The sequence below is a fragment of the Equus quagga genome, chromosome 5 (genome assembly GCF_021613505.1).
Source record: "Equus quagga isolate Etosha38 chromosome 5, UCLA_HA_Equagga_1.0, whole genome shotgun sequence".
Taxonomy (NCBI): domain Eukaryota; kingdom Metazoa; phylum Chordata; class Mammalia; order Perissodactyla; family Equidae; genus Equus; species Equus quagga.
Genome location: NC_060271.1, coordinates 48024732 through 48041836, shown reverse-complemented (window position 1 = coordinate 48041836; position 17105 = coordinate 48024732). Strand labels below are relative to the sequence as shown.

General features: G+C 60.0%; 2 protein-coding genes across 16 annotated transcripts in view; both read right to left on the bottom strand.

The window, feature by feature from the left end:
* Positions 1 to 9087: 9087 nt before the first annotated feature.
* On the bottom strand, positions 9088 to 11330 carry TMEM52 (transmembrane protein 52). The gene is made up of 5 exons (XM_046660065.1): positions 11163 to 11330; positions 11034 to 11077; positions 10884 to 10925; positions 10095 to 10273; positions 9088 to 9986 (listed from the first exon to the last, which is right to left on the bottom strand). Exons 1-5 carry the CDS (start codon positions 11229 to 11231, stop codon positions 9808 to 9810), a joined length of 513 nt encoding a protein of 170 aa, XP_046516021.1. The 5' UTR covers positions 11232 to 11330; the 3' UTR covers positions 9088 to 9807.
* Positions 11331 to 11709: 379 nt separating this feature from the next.
* CFAP74 (cilia and flagella associated protein 74) overlaps positions 11710 to 17105 on the bottom strand; it is a 74792-nt gene continuing 69396 nt past the window's right edge. For 13 of the 15 annotated variants that reach the window (XM_046663214.1, XM_046663215.1, XM_046663212.1 and 10 more), the window contains 6 exons: positions 16148 to 16277; positions 15775 to 15929; positions 15426 to 15558; positions 15029 to 15159; positions 14673 to 14807; positions 11710 to 14507 (listed from right to left, as the gene is read on the bottom strand). In XM_046663214.1, the coding sequence (XP_046519170.1) occupies positions 14382 to 14507; positions 14673 to 14807; positions 15029 to 15159; positions 15426 to 15558; positions 15775 to 15929; positions 16148 to 16277 (810 nt within the window). In that variant the 3' untranslated portion in view covers positions 11710 to 14381. Of the gene's footprint in view, positions 14508 to 14672; positions 14808 to 15028; positions 15160 to 15425; positions 15559 to 15774; positions 15930 to 16147; positions 16278 to 16310; positions 16785 to 17105 lie in introns of those variants that run through there. The other 2 variants (XM_046663226.1, XM_046663225.1) reach the window with 2 other exon arrangements.

Sequence of the window (17105 nt, the reverse complement as noted above, 5' to 3'; positions counted from 1 at the left end):
CTTCTCTGCCGGCCTAGACATTCAGGGTCGGGGGTCAGCCCAAGGTGAGCGGTGGCTCCACTTTTCCGCAGTCAGCACCCTGCCCCACTCCCGGCCACCTGCGTTGGGCTGGGGCTGTCGTCTGCCTACAGGTGCATGAAAGGGATATTTATGCCTATTTTTGTCCTAGCAATTGTGGGAACCCAGAAGTGAGGCTTCCGGGGCAGGGTGTTGAAACGAGGGATGGAGAGCGGCCCGGGCGGGCGGCCTGGGACGCAGGCCCCGCCGAGTTCCAACGCGGGGCAGGCCGACCCCAAACACGAGGACCCGGAAGGCCGCCCATCCAGCGGCCCGGTCCGGCCCGCCCCTCCCGGCTCTGCGCGGCCCGCGACCGCCGCCTGGTGCCGACGCGCGGAATAGCCGCCGGGCGGGACGGGGCGGGGCCGGGGCCGAGTGACAGGCAGGGGGCAGGCCGGGCCGAATGACAGGCAGGGGGCGGGCCGGGGCCGAGCGAGGGGGCGGGGCCGGGGCCGAGTGACAGGCAGGGGGCGGGCCGGGGCCGAGCGAGGGGGCGGGGCCGGGGCCGAGTGACAGGCAGGGGGCGGGCCGGGGCCGAGCGAGGGGGCGGGGCAGGGGCCGAGTGACAGGCAGGGGGCAGGCCGGGCCGAGTGACAGGCAGGGGGCGGGCCGGGGCCGAATGACAAGCAGGGGCCGGGCCGGGGCCGAGCGAGGGGCGGGGACTGGGCCGAGGGACGGACACGGGCTGGAGAAGTCCAGTCCTGGACACTGCCCTTCCCGGTGGGTTGGGGGTCTGGCACCCCGCAGGAAGACCCCGGATGACCATGGTGGTGGTGTTCCAAGAAAGGCCTGTGTCTGTACTAGTGCGGTCGGGAGTTTTCCTGGCTGGTGGCCCGCGGCCCTCTGCACCCACTCCCTTGGCAGAAACAGCCCGTTTCAACTCTTAGCGGTTCCCTCTGGTCTTGATTTGGAAATTAATCGAAGTCTCAGTAGTTGGAAAAGTTGGTCAGTTTGATGCTGATCTTTAGTGTTGAGATTTCTTTGTGGATCAATAAATGATCGATGTTTAGACCAATCCAGAGGCGCTTGAAGAGGATGTTCTGAGACTGCGACCCCGGACCCAGCAAGCTCGTGGAGCTCACATGCCGGTGACACGTCCGGTAGAGGAAGCGCCGGAGGTCCAGGAGGTCCCCGCCTCGGGTTTCACCGCGTCCCGCCTCCGACCTTTCGGGGTCCTCACGTTTGAAGGTTGTGTCTTGTGAACAGAAAGCATTTGGTGTTTGTTTTTATCCTGTCTGATAATCTGCCCCTTAGTGGAGATTGTTTTAAATGGCATTATTTTGATTATTGATGTATTTGGATTTATTTTTTAAAATAAACTTTATTTTTAGAATCGGTTTAGATTTACAGAAAAGTTGCTAAGAGCATAGAGAGTTCGCACACACTTCATACTCGGTTTCCTGTATTATGAACATCTTACATTCACATCACACGTTCATCACAATTAATTGACCCCTGTTGTTTTATTAACGAAAGTCCTTGCTTTATTCAGATTTCCTTAGTTGTTACTGACTGTCCTCTTTCTGTCCCAGGATCTCGCAGTGAATTTAGCTGTCACATCCCCTTGGCTCCCCAGACTTCCCTTGTTTTTGATGACAGACAATTTTGGGGGCACTGATCAGGACATTTTGTAGAATGTCCCTCTGTTGGGATTCGTCTGGTATTCTCTTGGGGTTAGACTAGGGTTCTGGGTTCCGGGAGGAGACCACAGAGGTGCAGGGCCCTCTCCTCACGTCGCATCACCATGACGCATCTCTAGTGATGGGACCTTGGTCACCTGACGGGGGTCAGTGCCCTTCTCTCTGCCTCTCCATACCCTACTCTTTGGAAGGAAGTCACTATTCGGGCCCACAATTAAGGAGTAGGGGTGTGTGCTCCCCCTCCTTGAGAGCAGAATATCTGCACAAAGTATTTGGAATTCTGTATGGGAGATTTGACTTTTCTCTCCCATTTATTTATTTATTCAGTCATTTATATCAATACAGACTCATGGACATTTATTCATTTTTCTTGTGGTATTAAAATTTACGTAACATAAAATTTACCATCTTAACCATTTTAAGTGCATAGTTTCAGTGGCATTCAGCACATTCACATTGTTGTGCAACCATCACCACCATCCATCTCCAGAACTTTTTCATCTTCCCAAACTGAAATTCTGTCCCCATTAAACACTCACTTCCCATTCCTCCCTCTCCCCCTCCCCCAGGCCCTGGCACCCACCATTCTACTTTCTGTCTCTAAGGATTTGACTGCTCTAGGACCGCAGATAAGTGGAATCACACAGTATTTATCTTTTTATAACTGGTTCATTTCACTGAGGATAATGTCCGCAAGGTTCATCCATGTTGTAGCAGGTGTCAGAATTTCCTTCCTTTTTAAGGCTGGATGATAATAATTCAATTGCATATTGTATTAGAATTCTCCAGAGAAACAGAATCAATTACACAGAGAGAGAGAGAGGTGATTTATTGCAGGAATTGGCTCACATGGTCATGGGGGCCGAGAAGCCCCACCACCTGTCATCTGCCGGCAGGAGACCCAGGAGGGCTCGTGGTGTTGTTCAGTGTGAGTCTGAAGGGCTCAGAACCAGGAGTGCTGATGTCCGAGGGCAGGAAAGGCCGGATGTCCCAGCTCAAGGAGAGAGCACTTCCCTCTTCCTCTGCTTTTTTGTTCTGTTTGGGCCCTCAACAGAGTGGACGATGCCCACTGCATTGGTGAGGGCAATCTTCTTTACTCAGGCTGCTGATTCACATGCTATTCTCTTCCAGGGACACCCTCACAGACACACCCACAAATAGTGTTTTACCAGCTGTCTGGGTGCCCTTAGCCAGTCAAAGTTAACACATATTAACCAGGTACGCATATGTATGGATCACATTTCGTTTATCTATCTATCCATTGATGGACACGTGGGTTGTTTCTACCTCTTATCTATTGTGAACAATGCTGCTATGAACATGGGTGTATGAATACCTGTTCGGGTCCCACTTTCAATTCTTTTTGGCGTATGCCCAGAAATGAAATTGCTGGATCACATGATAATTCTATGTCTAGTTTTTTGAGGAACTTCCATAATGTCCTCCACAGTGGCTGCACCATTTTCCATTCTCACCAACAGTGCACAGGGTTCCAATTTCTCCACATCCTCCTGACACTCGTCATTTTCTGTGTTTTTGACAGTAGCTATCCTCACGGGTGTGAGAACGTATCTGGTTGCAGTGTTGATGTGCATCTCCTGGATGATTAGTGATGCTGAGCTTGCTCTTCTTTGGAGGCGTGCCTATTCAAGCTTTTTGCTCATTTTCTAATCCGGTTGTTTATTTTTGTTGTCATTGAGTTTCAGGAGTTCTTTACATGTTCTGGATGTTAATCCCACATCAGATAAGCAATTTGCAAATATTTTCTCCCATCAGGTCGGCCATCTCTCCCTCTGTTGACGGTGTGTTTTGATGTCCATGGATGTTTATTTTATTCTTCGGCTATAACCCAGCACACCCTGATTTCTTCTATTGCTCACAGTGTTCCAGCTTTGCCCCGGGAGCTCTGCCAGGTGGCTGGTAATGTCTACGACGTTACTTTCTGCTCTAATCATACAGCTTTTCTTTCTTTCTTTCTTTTTTTAAAGCTTCAGTGCATGGTTGTGTATCCTAGTTGTGGTTTAATTCTCTGTGTGAACTACCTGGTTCTACGACTGGGAAATTAACCTGGGCAGCACCAGTAAGAGTGCCAAATCTTAACCACTAGGCCACCAGGGCTGGCTCTATGCTGCTTTTCTTTTCCTTTTTTTTTGCTGAGGAAGATTTCCCCTGAGCTAACATCTGTTGCCAGTCTTCCTCATTTTGTATGTGAGCTGCCACCACAGCATGGCCATGGATGAGTGGTGTAGGTCCACACCCAAGAATCATACCTGGGCTGTGGAAGCAGAGCACGCCAAACTTAACCACTAGACTACGGGGAGGGGGCGCTGGCCCTATGCTGCTTTTCTTGTACTTCTGTCTCCCTTCCTGTATCTCTTAGGTTTGTTACATTTCCTTTATTCTTTTTCCCCTCCACAGATGTGGAAGTTGTACAACCTACTTCTGTGATTTTAAGATTTTATTTTTATTTTTTTCCTTTTTCTCCCCAAAGCCCCCTGGTACATAGTTGTATATTCTTCGTTGTGGGTCCTTCTAGTTGTGGCATGTGGCACGCTGCCTCAGCGTGGTTTGATGAGCGGTGCCATGTCCACGCCCAGGATTCGAGCCAACGAAACACTGGGCCGCCTGCAGCGGAATGAGCGAACTTAACCACTCGGCCACAGGGCCAGCCCCTACTTCTGCGATTTTAGTGGTCACTTTAAGAATTCATGTTATGTTTTAATCTGAGTTCCTTGCTCTGGCCATGTCCAGAACAGTACTGGGATCTTATGCTTTCATCCACTCCCATCTTCCACGGTTGGTGGTCTGGGGTTTGGGTTTTTTGTTTTTCACCCCTTGTCCAGGCTGCGCTTCCCTGTAAGCAGACCCTGAGACAAGGACTCGACACAGGACTCAAGACTAGAGCATACAACTTTCTGAGGAAGTGCAGGAAGTAAGAAAAGGCCAGAAGGGCGGTGGTCCCGTGGCTGAGCAGGTGACACTATGGGCAACAGGGCTCAGTCCACACGGGACCTGGGGAGACCACGTCACAAGGGCAGCACTGGAGTGCCCTGCAGTAGGGAGGGTGGCCCCGGGCGGCCCATGCCCAGATGCTCAGGAGACTGAGCACATTGCTCTAGCCTTCCTGGGTCCCTGTCCTCAGTGACCCTCCGGAGAGGAGAGTCAGGACTCTCCAGAGAAGCAGACCAATAGGAGAGGAAGAGGGGGAAAGAGAGAGGGAGAGAGGGAGAGAGAGGTTGATTGTTTTAAGGAATTGGCTCTGGCCGTTGTGCTGATTGTAGGCTGGAGACGGGGAGGAGCCGGTGTTGTGGCTTGAACCCAGAGCTGGTCTGGAGGAGAATTCCTTCTTCCTGGGGACCTCAGTATTTTCTCTTAAGGTCTTCAACTGATTGCACGAGACCTACCCACATTATGAAGCTAATTTGCTTTACTCAAAGTCTACTGATTTAACTGTTAATCATATCTCAAAAAACACCTTCTTACCATGTTAATTATTCACAATAGCCAAGAAGTGGAAGCAACCTAGGTGTCCACGGATGGATGAATGGATAGTAAAACATGGTCTACACCTACAATGGAATATTATGCAGCCTTAAATAATCAGGAAATTCTGACACATACTGCAACATGGATGGACCCTGAGGATATTAGGCTGAAAGAGGCTAGTCACAAAAGGGCAAATATTGTATGATTCCACTGGTATGAGGTCCCTCGAGTTGTCAAATTCATAAAGGCAGAAAGTGGAATGGAGGTTGCCAGGGGCTGGGGGTGGGGAGGGGGAGTCGGTGTTTAACAGGAACAGGGTTTCCGTTTTGCAAGATGAAAAGCTTTCCGAGACCTGTTATGGAACAAGGTGCGCATAGCTAACAGTGCCGAACAGTACACTTGAAAATGGTTAAGATGGTGAATTTTATGTTTTTTTACCACACAAAGAAAAAGAACAAACAGGCTGTGCTCCGTCATAGATGTTCAGCAAATGTTGGTTCCCATCTCTGAGTAACACTACATGCTAATTTCAGCACTGTAACCCGTACATTTATGAAAAAAACTTGACAGCAACACTGAGACTCGTGTCTGCACAAACATCTGGGGTCTCAGCCCTGCTGAAGTGACATAAAATTACCCCTCGGCCCTGTCTGTCCTCAGGCGCTCGGGCCCCGCCCACCTTGTCCCCCACTGCTTTTTCCTCGTGCGTCGTGGTTTGGCCTTAGAGCTGTGACGAGTTTTACTGAAATGCTGTTTGACTTCCGCCTGCTGGTCTGGTTTGGGATTTTCGAGAGAGAGGTTAGAAAGTCTTTTCTCACCATCACAGAGCCCAAAGCCAAGGCCAGAGAGCAGCCAGGACGAAGGGAGGGGCCGGAACTGGCTGCTCCTGCAGCCCCGCCGGGCTGCTGGCCTGGTGCCCACCGGAGCCATCCTGCCCCGTCAGCACCGATCTGGCGGCCTCAGCAGCTGGCCTTCCAGAGGAGGCGTCCCCGAGGCTTCAGATGTATTCTGGCAGGCAGAGAGCCAGCTGGGCTGGTGGAGGACACAGCCTGCCTCACCTGCTCAGACTCATCCAGTGGTCACAGGGCCGGGGCAGGGGTGTGCGACTCTGGGAGCCATGCACGGGGTGAAGGGAACTAGGTGGGGCCCATCTGTGACTATCCCCCGGGTGGGGGCTGGAGTGGGGATAGGAGGACCCCCCTCAGCCCTGACTTGCAACCAGACCCCTGGTGTCACGGCTGGACCAGCAGGTCGTCTTGTATCCCCTGCCTGGATGGGAGCCTGAGGACTGGGGCCAAGGGGTCGGGAGCCGGCACCGCTGTCCCAGGTGGGGTGGGTGTGTGTGCATGTGTCCAAGGGCTGAGCACATGTATGCAGGCATGTGTGCTGCTGGGGCATGTTGTTACCAAGCAGCCTGGCCACACGGCTCCCTTGGGAGCTGGCTTTGCTGTTCTGAGTGGAAGGGAGGTCAGGTTTCCCTGAGAAACCCCAGAATAGAGAGGAAACCTGGCCTGGCTTCCCAGGGGCCAGTCCAGCTCCGTGGTCCTGTCTGTCCTGCCCCCTCTCGCCTCCAGCCCACGTCTAGCTGTTTCCTCCCTGGACCGCAGACCCCCAGCCCTTTCTGCACAGGGTGGCCAGAGGCAGTCCCGAATGCATTTGTTCATTCAACGTGTCTTTAGAGGGTGTCTGCAGAGTGCTGGCTGGGGACGTGAAGGCATCACCCGGCCAGGGCAGGCCTTCTGCCAGATCCCTCACAAACAAGTGATGAGAGCCCGGGTGAGGGTCCACGGCGGGATGACGGGAGGAGGCTGACCTGGCGGAGGGGCTACAGCTCACGTGAAGACCTTCCTGCCCTCGGCCCACAGGCTCCATCCTTGCTGCAGCCCCAGGAGGGCTGAGGCTGGGGCGGGGGCCTTGGCTAGGACCCAAGGTCCGAGGGGGAGCTTCAGGGTGAGGGGGTGCCCAGGCTGAGGAGGGCCAGGAGGGGCGTGTGGGGAGGGCCAAGCCTGTCCTGAAATAGGGCCGGCAGGATCTCCTGGCCATACAAGGCTGGTGGTTTCCAGACCCTGGGGACCCCAGGCAGCCTGGCCCAGCTAAAACGGGGCCACTACCTCCGCCCCTCGTGCTCTGCGCACAGCAGCTCCAGTGCCAGCCTGCAGTGCCCTCTCAGCTGGCCACAGACATGGTAAGGCCATTCCTGGCGCCCGGCAGAGCCTCCTGTGGACTGGCTGGGTGGTCGAGTGGGAGCTGGGGACAGTGCCCATGGGTAGAGGGGCAGGCCCTCTGGGCACAGGGATGGGCTGGGGCTGTGCCTGACAGTGCGAGGGTCTCTCTGGGAACCTGAGGGAGAAATTCAGTGAGGCTGGACAGGGAGGACAGAGTGGGCGCTGAGGCTGAGCCCTGTTGGCTACTGACCCCGCCCTCACTTGGGGGGTCAGGACAGAGCAGCCCTTCTGAAAAAGGGCAGTGGGTGGCAGGCAGGGGTGGCCAGGTGCTCGACTATCCTGGACGCCAGAACAGGCTAGGGCCCAGGACCCTGCCCCCAGGCCGTCCCCTAAGTCCTGTCTTCACCCAGGCCTGGAAACCCCTTGCCCTGGAACTTTTACCCTGGCCTGGGTCAGGCTCCTCCCCATGTTGGTAGGTGGCGTCCTTCACCTGGTCTCACCTGGTGTCCACTGCATTGGGCTCAGGGACTGGGGCTGACCCACCTGCCCTGTAGCCTCCATTGTCCCCTCATGTGGCTGGCCTGCGCCCTGGCTCCTGCACGCCTAGCTGTCCCCACTGCCCGCCGCCGCCCCCGCCCCCCGCCCCCGTGTGCCTTCCCCCTTTAAGCGGCTTGGTGGAGTCCTGCTCACTCTCAAGAGTTGTGCCACCTTGTCTGGAAGCTGCTCTGGGCTGGGGGCCTCCTTTTTTAGCTACAGGGCCCAAAAGGTGGCCAAGCGGATGGATGCGGCAGGGTGCCTTGTGCCACGTGTCCCAGGGCCTCCAACCTCCCCCTGACTGAGGGGCAGAGGGGACTCTGGTGAAGCTGGGCTGGTGCGTCCCCGCAGACAGAGCGCCTGACGGCCACACAGATCAAGGAGTACAAGGGTGTCTTTGAGATGTTCGATAAGGAGGGCAATGAGGACATGCAGACAGGTGACCTGGGCGGCTCACGAGCCTGCTGGGCATCAACCCCACCAAGAGCGAGCTGGCCTCCGTGGGCAAGGATGTGGACAGAGACAGTGAGACTTGGGCGGCTCGCCTGTGTGTGAGTGGGGAGGGGCTGCATGTGGCTCACCCTCATGTGGGCCCCAGCGCCCTGCTTGCTCCCCACAGACAAAGGTTTCTTCAACTGCGACAGCTTCCCGGCTGTGACGCGGATTTACTGAGAGAAGGCCCAGACCCAGGAGAACGAGCTGAGGGCAGCCTTTCGCGCCTTTGACAAGGAGGGCAAGGGCTACATCGACTGGGACATGCTCAAGTAGGGCCAGGGGCTGGTAGGAGAGTGGGTGAGGGCCGGTGCCCCCTTGGTTCCCACTCAGTGGGGGGGGTCCCACAGGTATGTGCTCGTGAATGCGGGTGAGCCCCTCAACAAGATGGAGGCCGAGCAGATGATGAAAGAGGCTGACACGGACGGGGGTGGCACTATCAAGTATGAGGGTGAGCAGGGGATGGGCCCTGGGAGCTTGGTGGCCAGGCAAGGCCGGGCTGCTGACCTGTCCCTTGCTCCCAGAGTTCACGGCCATGATGACCGGAAAGTCCTTCAAGCTGGTTCAGTAGGAGCAGCTGCCACAGCCGTGGGAGGCCTGCCCGAGGAAGACTGCTGCCCACTGCTGGCCATTCTATGCCCCCATCCCCCTGGCCAGCTCTGTGGCCAATAAACCCTTCAGCTAGAGGCAGGTATGGTTCACTGTCCCCATCCTGGAAAGGAGGGGCCAGCAAAGATGTGGGTCTGGAGAAGGGAGAGGGTTTTCCTGGGCCAGCCATGGCACATGGCCTGTCACTTCTGCTGCGACATCTAACACCGCCCACTGCCCAGCTCTGGGCTCTGGACACCAGCCTGAAGGCCAGGCTGGGTGGAGGTCGAGGACCGTGTGCTTGCCCTGCCTACCTGCACTGGGGGGCGGCTGCCTGAGGGCCCCTCCCGGAGCCCTTTCCTACAGGCAGAGACCACTTAGATACAAACTTTATTCTCTCTCCAAAGAGCTGCGGACATCATAGCCAGCTCTGAGCCCTGAGGCTTAGGCTTTTGGGGCCTCCTCTGGGCCCAGGGCCTGCTGGGATGGGTAGGGGCTGGGGCTGAACACAGCAGCCTGCTGTGTGTGCGTGTGTGTGTGTGTGTGTTTGTGTGTGTGTGTGTGTGTGCGTGTCTGGCCAACACAGGGCTGGCTGGCTCGGCTGCCCGGCGTTACATAGCAACGAGGCCAGGGCTGCAGCAATGTGCTGGACGGCTGGCCTTCCCGGGGGAAGGATGGTAGGGGTGGGCTGGGGGTCCCCGGCTCCAAGTGCTCCCTGAGCACAGGGAGGTTCAGGAGAGCTCTCTCCCTCCTTTGAGGGGCATCAGGGCTATAGCCGGGGATGTGGGGCATTGGGGCCCAGCTCCTGGGTCCCCTAGGCCTGAGGCCCTACCCAAGGGCCTGGGCTACTGGGAGGGGGGTGGCTCTTCCTGTTTGGGTTTGGCCATCTTGACAGCCTCATCGTAGGAGGGTGGCAGCTCGGGGGCGTACAGGCTGTAGGCGGGAGGGGTCATGGAGTCGAGGTCCAGCTCCCCAAAGGGTAGGGGCAGCTGTGTGCTCAGCGGGTACTGCACGGAGCTGTAGGCTGCAGGGAACCGGAGTGGGTTTGTGGGGATGGGTTTGGCCCTCACCCACCCCCCACTCCCCCTTGCAGGCAGGCAGGCCACCAGGAGCAGCGTCTGCAGGCACTCACAAGTCACAGTGCTGTGCACGGGGCTGTCGCTGTCCACAGGAATGACTGTCAGGTCGCAAGGCTGAGGTGTGGAGGGCAGGTGTGGCTGAGTGTGTGCCCGCTTCCGGAGGCAGCAGGACCGGACACAGCTGGCCGTGACCCCACACAGCAGCAGCAGGAGGACAGCAAGCAGGATAAGCCTGGGCAGGGAGGAGTAAGACCCTACCACTGGACTGACCCCCAGCCACCGGGCACCTGCTCCCTGGGGCAGTCATGACCCAACCACTGAAGACAGCACAAAAGAAAACCAGAGAATGTCCCTCTAGGCCGGAGACCTCCTTCCTGGCCAGAGCTGGGCCTAAGGAGCTGGCCCACCGCAGCCTCCTGCTGCTGGGCCTGCCCTGGCTGTCTCTCCAGGGCTGGCCACAAGTGGCCTTGGGCTCACTCCCAGGACACACTGTCCTGGGCTGACTGCACAATCCTGTGCCCAGACCAATGACCATGTTCACAGGCGACTCCTGCAGGATTGAGGAGGGGGGGGGGGGGGGGTGGGCAAGCAGGCTATGAAGGGAGGACCTGCCAAGGGCCCGAGTGGCCCGAGCTGTGCGGGTCTGGGGCAAGACCCACATGGGAGGCTGCCCATGGTCCTGGGGGCAGGAGTAGGCTGAGGGCCCCAGCGCCTTCCCGCCAGCGGCAGGGGTGAGGAACAGTGCAGGCGACTCCAGCCTTGGAGCCAGGCAGGGTGGGGTCTGGTGGGCCTGGCCCCGGAGAGAACCGTGGGGCACCCTCCGCGCCGCGCCCTCCACTTACCCCACGTGCCACAGGCTGCTCCAGCGGGCCTGGGGCGGGCACCTGCGGGGAGGGCGGCACCTGGAGCAGGCGGGGCACCGGCCGGCCGCCCGGCCCTCCCGAGCCTCCCCACAGGGCGGGGCGGAGCCCTGCTCCCTCCCCACGACTTACTGGTCCGAGGGGTCGCAGCTGCCGTCTGCGAAGCCCAGCGCCACCTGTGGGGACAGGGGTGAGCCCGGGCCGGGGCAGGCCGCGTGCAGCCCCGCCCCGCGGTGCCCGAGCCGAGCGCCCGCGACCCACCTGCGGCAGCAGCAGGAACGACAGCAGCAGCAGCAGGAGCCCGCGGGCGGGCGACTGCCCCACGAACATACTCGGCGCGGACGGGGAGGCGGTGCCGGCGCTGAGCCGCTTTATGGAGGCCCCGCCGTACGCAAGCCCCGCCCCAGAGCCGCGCCCATTGGAGGGCCACGCTGCAGCCCCGCTCCAGTGTCCCGCCCCCAAGTCTCCGCCCTATGTGAGCCTTCCGTTCAGAGGCCCCGCCCCACTAAAGCCCCGCCCCCGAGCCGCACCCATTGGAGGGCCACCCTGCAGCCGCGCCCCAGGTGCCCCGCCCTCACAGCTTTATGGAGGCCGCGCCCAGCGCAAACGCGGCTCCGGAACCCAGTAGCCACGCCCAACATTCCCCGCCCCCAAATCTCCACCCAATGATAGCCGAGCCCTTTAGAGGCCCCGCCCCCACGGACTCCGGGACCGAAGGCACCGCCCACCTGAGGGCCCGCCCCTTGAAGCCACGCCCAGTGCAAATCCCGCCCCGACGGCCCCGCCCCCGGACGCTCCGCCCCACGGCCCCGCCCGCCAGGCCCGCGCCTCCGCGTCGCCGAGCCTGGGGTCGCCAGTGGAGGGCAGTTTCGGTCTCGGCCCGAGCGCGGAGCTCCAGCTCGGCAGACCCAGGCCTGTCTGCAGTCGTGCTCGGGGTGGATCGCGGCGCCCCCTGGAACGTTGTGGCCTCGGAGGGTGGCAGCCAGGACAAATGTGACCAAACCTCGCACACACCGCGGCGCCCAAAGGAAAAGGCTGTAACAGTGGGGACGCTGGGGTCAAGCGCGTCGTTCGAGGACATTTATTATGCACGCACGCAGCAGGCGCTCCCCGGTTGGCCTGGCCCACCGGAACTTGGGATTCCGAGCTCGGCTCTGGGCCCTCCAGGCACCCTGGGAGCACACCATTTCCAGGAGGGCTTCGCCTTGAAAGCCACGCTCAGCCTGGGGGAGGTGGCCTCTGGGCCTGGGGGCACAGATCGCTCAGCGCCATTCCCTCTGCCTGGAGTGCCTGCTGTCCATGCTGCCCAGGAAGCTGGGGACCATTTCTTCCAGGAGGCCCTCCTGGCCCTCTCCCCTCCTCCCACCAGGCTAGGCATCCTGTTAGGTTCCTTCTGGCCTCTGCTCCATCATCTGGTGGGCAGGCTAAGGGAGGCAGTCAGTACGGCAAGGTGCAGAGTGGTCTGCTTTGTCCCGGGAGGGTGGGAGGATCAGCCACCTCTGTCCTGTCTTTGCATTCTTTCCTTCTTCTTTTGGTGAGGAAGATTGTCCTTCAGCTAACATCTGTGCCAGCCTTCCTCTATTTTGTATGTGGGATGCAGCCACAGCATGGCTTGAACGATGTGTAGGTCTGTGCCTGGGATCCACACCGGCAAACCCCGGGCCACTGAAGCAGAGTGCGCAAACTTAACCACTATGCCACCAGATGGCCCCTGTCCTGTCTTTCTTCCTTGCACTCAGGACAGTCGACCCCTACATTGTCTCCCCCTCTGGAAGGGAAGTGACCCCACCCTGTTGAGGGCAGAGCCTCCTTAGCTTGGCTCTCTCCTTCCTGGATCTGTGAGGCACTTGCTCCTTGCTTTCAGCCAGACTCTGTCCTGCACCTCTGGGCTGTGCCCACCCTGCTCCAGCCAGGCCGGCCATACTTGGCTCCTGGCCATCCTTCCTCCTCTCTCCTGCCTTGACTGCCTTGGGACCCAGCTCGAGGGCCGGAGGGAGGAGATGGGCAGAAGTCCAGCCAGGGTGCAGGAGTCCAGGCAGGGCCTTAGCCAGTGAGTACCAGTGCCTACTAGCAGGAGAGCCAGGCCAGGGTTTAGAAGAGAGTGGCCTGCCTCTCCTGCCCGGCACGGACAATGCCCTGCAGGGAGCACCACCTCCTGGGGGCTGAGCCTGGTCTGCTGGGTCCTGCCTTCCCCTCTCACCTGGTGAGGAGGAGGCTTGGCCTATGACTGGTCAGCCCCAGTGAGCGGTAGGAAGGGACCTGGTTCTGCCCACCAGACAGAAGTCCTACAAAATGCCGCTCTAGGGTCGCTGTCACCAGCTCGAGGTGAGGGAGATAGCAGCTTCCAGGCACCAAGGGCAACGAGGAGCTGGGGTGAGGACAGGTGGCTCCAGGTTGGTGTCCTGAAGCCAGTGCTCAGGAAAGGCCCCGGATGCACTGTGCCCTCCACCCCTGCCGGGGCGGGCTGCGCATGTTCTCCTGGGGGGTGGGCTCTGTGGGGACAGTGTCCAACCAGCCACTATCTACAAGGTAGGGGCTGGGGTGCGGACACCATTCTGAGCTCCCAGGACTGTCTCACAGGCTGGGGGGGCTTCTACCTTGCAGGGCTGGTTGGGGCCCAGAAGGCCGAGCCTGGACTCAGTTCAGAAAAGTGGGAAACCAGACTCATGCACTGGGGCCTCACCCTGGACCGGGCCACGCTCTGAGGGAGGACATGAGTGAGGGTGTGTCCCTGACATTGGCTCGCTCCTTTCTTGGGGACAGCAGGGATCCTAAACTTGGGAGGAACAAGGAGGCCTGAAGGGTGCCCCGGCCTCTGGAGCCTCCTGCCCCAGTCTCCCTCCTTGCTGGGCCTCTCCGGGTCTGGGCGTTTCAAGTCCAGCCCTGCACCCCCCGCACCCTGGCCTGCCAGCTGTTCCCCCAGTGCTCCAGGAAGCCCCTCCTTAGTCTCCCAGGCAGAGTTCATTGTTTTATGGACTGATTCGTGTGTGTGTGGGTGGGAGACAGGGGGCTGCCTCCCCAGGGCTCTGTCCCCACCTCTCATTCTGTGCTCGCCCCAGCAAATGACTCGCTGTTGCCTGCACTGCAGGCCTGTATGCAGCAGCTTGCAGAGGGTTTATTGGCAGACCCGTGGGGCAGCTCTTCCCCCCACTGAGGCCTCTAAAGGCTGGGCAGGTGCCGGTGGGGCTGGGGGCTCTGAGGGGCTCATGTTAGGAGTAGGTTGTAGGCAGGATTGGCCTAATTGCTGGTTCTGAGCGTGGGGGCCAGGGAGGGGGTGCTCGTGGCCCCTGGCTCACCGGGTCCAGGGCAGCAGGAAGTGGCCACGCCTTGGGGCTGGGGTGCCCTGGCCATGGGGCCGTGCAGAGGGCTGCCCATTCGAACCTGCTCAGCAGGGGATGTGCAGGTCCCAGGTCCCGGATGGATCGGCCTGGTCTTAGACTAGGGGAGGGCTGCAAGGATGGGCGGGAGGGTCTGCGGGGGCTACGTGGAAAGACTCCTGTGGCCTCCGGGGCTGCTCACCACCTGGGCTACAAAGAGGACCTTGTAGAGCTCCTTCACGTCCCCCCTGAGCTGCAGCAGGGCTGATGCCATGAGTGGGTGGTCCGGCTGAAATGGGAGTGGGGAGGAAGGAGGGAGACCCTCAGGCAGATCTGCCCACCTCACCCACCCAGGGCCCACCCAGCAGCCCCCTCTCAGGGGTGGGGAAGGGGTATCATCTTGCCCAGCCTTTGGCTTTCACAGGGGTCTCTGGCCACAGTCCATGGCACCCACATCAAAGTCGGCAGGTGGCATCCAGGAGATGCTGATGGTCTTGGTCTGGCCGCGTTCCACGAAGCCCCTGGAGGGCTCGATGGTGAAGCCCTTGTGCTGCAGGGACGTGATGCTATCCAAGCTGAACTCGACAGTCTGTGGGACATTGGAGCTGCTGGCAGGCTGGTAGGCCTGGCACAGCTCCCAGGGGGCAGCGAGGCTGGGGGCCAGGATGCCCAGCTCCACCCACCCTCTCAGCCCTGACCAGCAGGCTGCCCACCCCCCCCCATCAAGGGGCGAGGCCAGGAACGGCCTGGGAGGCCCAGGCAGGGGCGGTCGCAGAGGTGCCAGGCAGGCTGGGGCAGTGCTGCAGTCACCTTCTTTGGGGACAGCTGGGTGGTCCGGATGCAGCCCACGTGCAGCTCTCGGGTGGCAGGTGGGGCTGGCATGTCCACGTCCAGCTGGAGGTATTCCAGGGTCACCAGGATGGGCTTCAGTTCCTCCGCTTCTGGAGAGGGAGGGCCTGGCTGGGTTGGCTGGGTGGCATGTGGCCAAAGGAGCGAGGGAGCTGCCCAGGGTCAGGCGAGAAGTGGAGGAGCTGGTCCTCATGAAATCTCCGTTTAGCATGCCCCCCTTGCTTTGGGGGATAAGCCAGGAAGCCAGGAATGCTGGCCCAACCCTGCAGGCCTCCCAGGGTTACGGATGTGGCTGAGGAGTGGGTGGGGTGCTCTTATTGCCATCACTGCTGGGCTCCCACCCCCTCAGAAGGCTCACCCTCTCTGTGCTCGGAGTCCAAGGCAGGGATCACAGTCAGGGACTCCACAGGCACATCAAGGGGGTCTCCGCCCTCCACGAACATCATGTGCTCACGCGCTGCGCCCTTCAGGAGGATCTGGCGGGAGATTTTCTGGAGACGAGGAGCACAGCAGCCTCGTCCTGTGACCTCGCACCTGGGGCTCCAGAGGAGCAGGGCCAAGGGATCTGGGGCACTGGTCCCTCCACTTGATGACCCCCAGCCCAGCAGGAGTCCTCAGGCCTGGCTGGGGGGTCCAAGTGGGCAGAGCAGGGAAGGGCCAGCAGGTGGGGGGTGGGTGGGAGAGGGGCTGGGGTGGGGGCGGCGCACCTTCTCCAAGAGCACGACCTGTAGTCGGTCAGAGAAGTACAGGCTCTCGTGATCCGGGCTGAAGGTCACGGTGAAGTCCTGTGCCCCGCCCGCCTCCAGGACGCCCTCGACCGGGACCACGCTGAACACACTCTGGCCGCTGTGGTTCTGCACGCCTGTGGGCGGCGGTGGGTGGGTCACCTTGTACCTGGCTCACACCGCCTGCTGCCCAGCGTTCCCCCACCCCACACTCCTGCTGGCCTCCGGTGCTCCACCCCACCGCAAACCCTGCCTTCCCGTCTGGCCCCATCCCTGCCCCCACCCACCCCCCACATCGTCCTGTCCCCCCAGCCCCTCTGCCTACCACGCCCCCATGCCCTGCCCATCAGCTCACCCACGACCTCTGCCCTCTTGGCCCGTGAGGTGAGGAACTGTGGCAGCTGCTGCCGGGCTTTGGCCCTCGTGCTGGAGAGGCTGTCCAGCTGCAGGGAGAACCTGATGGGCAGTGAGCAGTTGTTCTGCAGCTGCAAGGAGAGGGTCCCTGTCACTGGATGGCCCATCCAGCTACGATGGGCAGGATGCCACAACGAGGCCTCAGTCTGTGCCTGTCCTCTGGGCCACACCCTGCCGAGGGACCATCGCCCCCGTCTTCAACGATCCCCAGCCGGCGCCTGTGACACGTTATTGAGCGTTGGTTCATCTCGTCCAGCCTCACATCATCCCTCTTGCGGGCTGGCGCACTGGCCTCAGCCACCCGTGGGGCCCTCGGTCCTCCAGGGCTCCCTCTGCTGTCAGGCTCAGGTTAGCCTTCTGCGGAACCACTGTCCCCACTCAGCTTCTGTCCCCGCCCTCACACCCTTCTCCTGAGAGTGCCCCCTCCTCAATAAAACTCTTCAGGGAATTCCAGTCCCTGGTCTGCTGCCAGGACCCAATCTGAGCCAGGCGAGGAAGCAGGTGTCCCGAGGGCTGCTTGATCAGGAGGCTGGTGTGTCTTAGAAGCTGGAGGGACCCTGGGAGCCAGACCTGCCTTCCTGCAAGGGCGTGGGAGACCACAGGGCAGTGGGACCCACCAGGGAAGTCTGCCACCTCTCCCCTAGAGGTACCTGAGCTGAGCTCCAACTCATCCTGGTGAGATGGCCCATACAAAGGCCCTGAGGCAGGAGGACAAAGAGCACTGAGGAGGCAAGGGCAGCTAAGGGGTGGAGGGAGGTGGCATCCTCAGCCTTCTCCTGCTGGAGAGGCCAGTGGAGGTGGCAGTTGTGTGGGGCGGGCAAGGGCATGGCCTGCACCTCCAATGGCTCCCCACCAAGGCAGAGTCAACCCCTCCCAAGGAGGAGCCCCCTCCTAGGAGG

What these genes read in the sequence shown, in the direction of transcription:
- TMEM52 (XM_046660065.1), bottom strand. Translation starts at nt 11,231, where the DNA reads ATGTTCGTGGGGCAGTCGCCCGCCCGCGGGCTCCTGCTGCTGCTGCTG. An exon ending in AGCTGCGACCCCTCGGACCA is followed by an intron (nt 10,926 to 11,033) that starts GTAAGTCGTGGG and finishes CCCTCCCCGCAG; the next exon opens with GTGCCCGCCCCAGGCCCGCT. An exon ending in CGTGCACAGCACTGTGACTT is followed by an intron (nt 9,987 to 10,094) that starts GTGAGTGCCTGC and finishes GGTTCCCTGCAG; the next exon opens with CCTACAGCTCCGTGCAGTAC.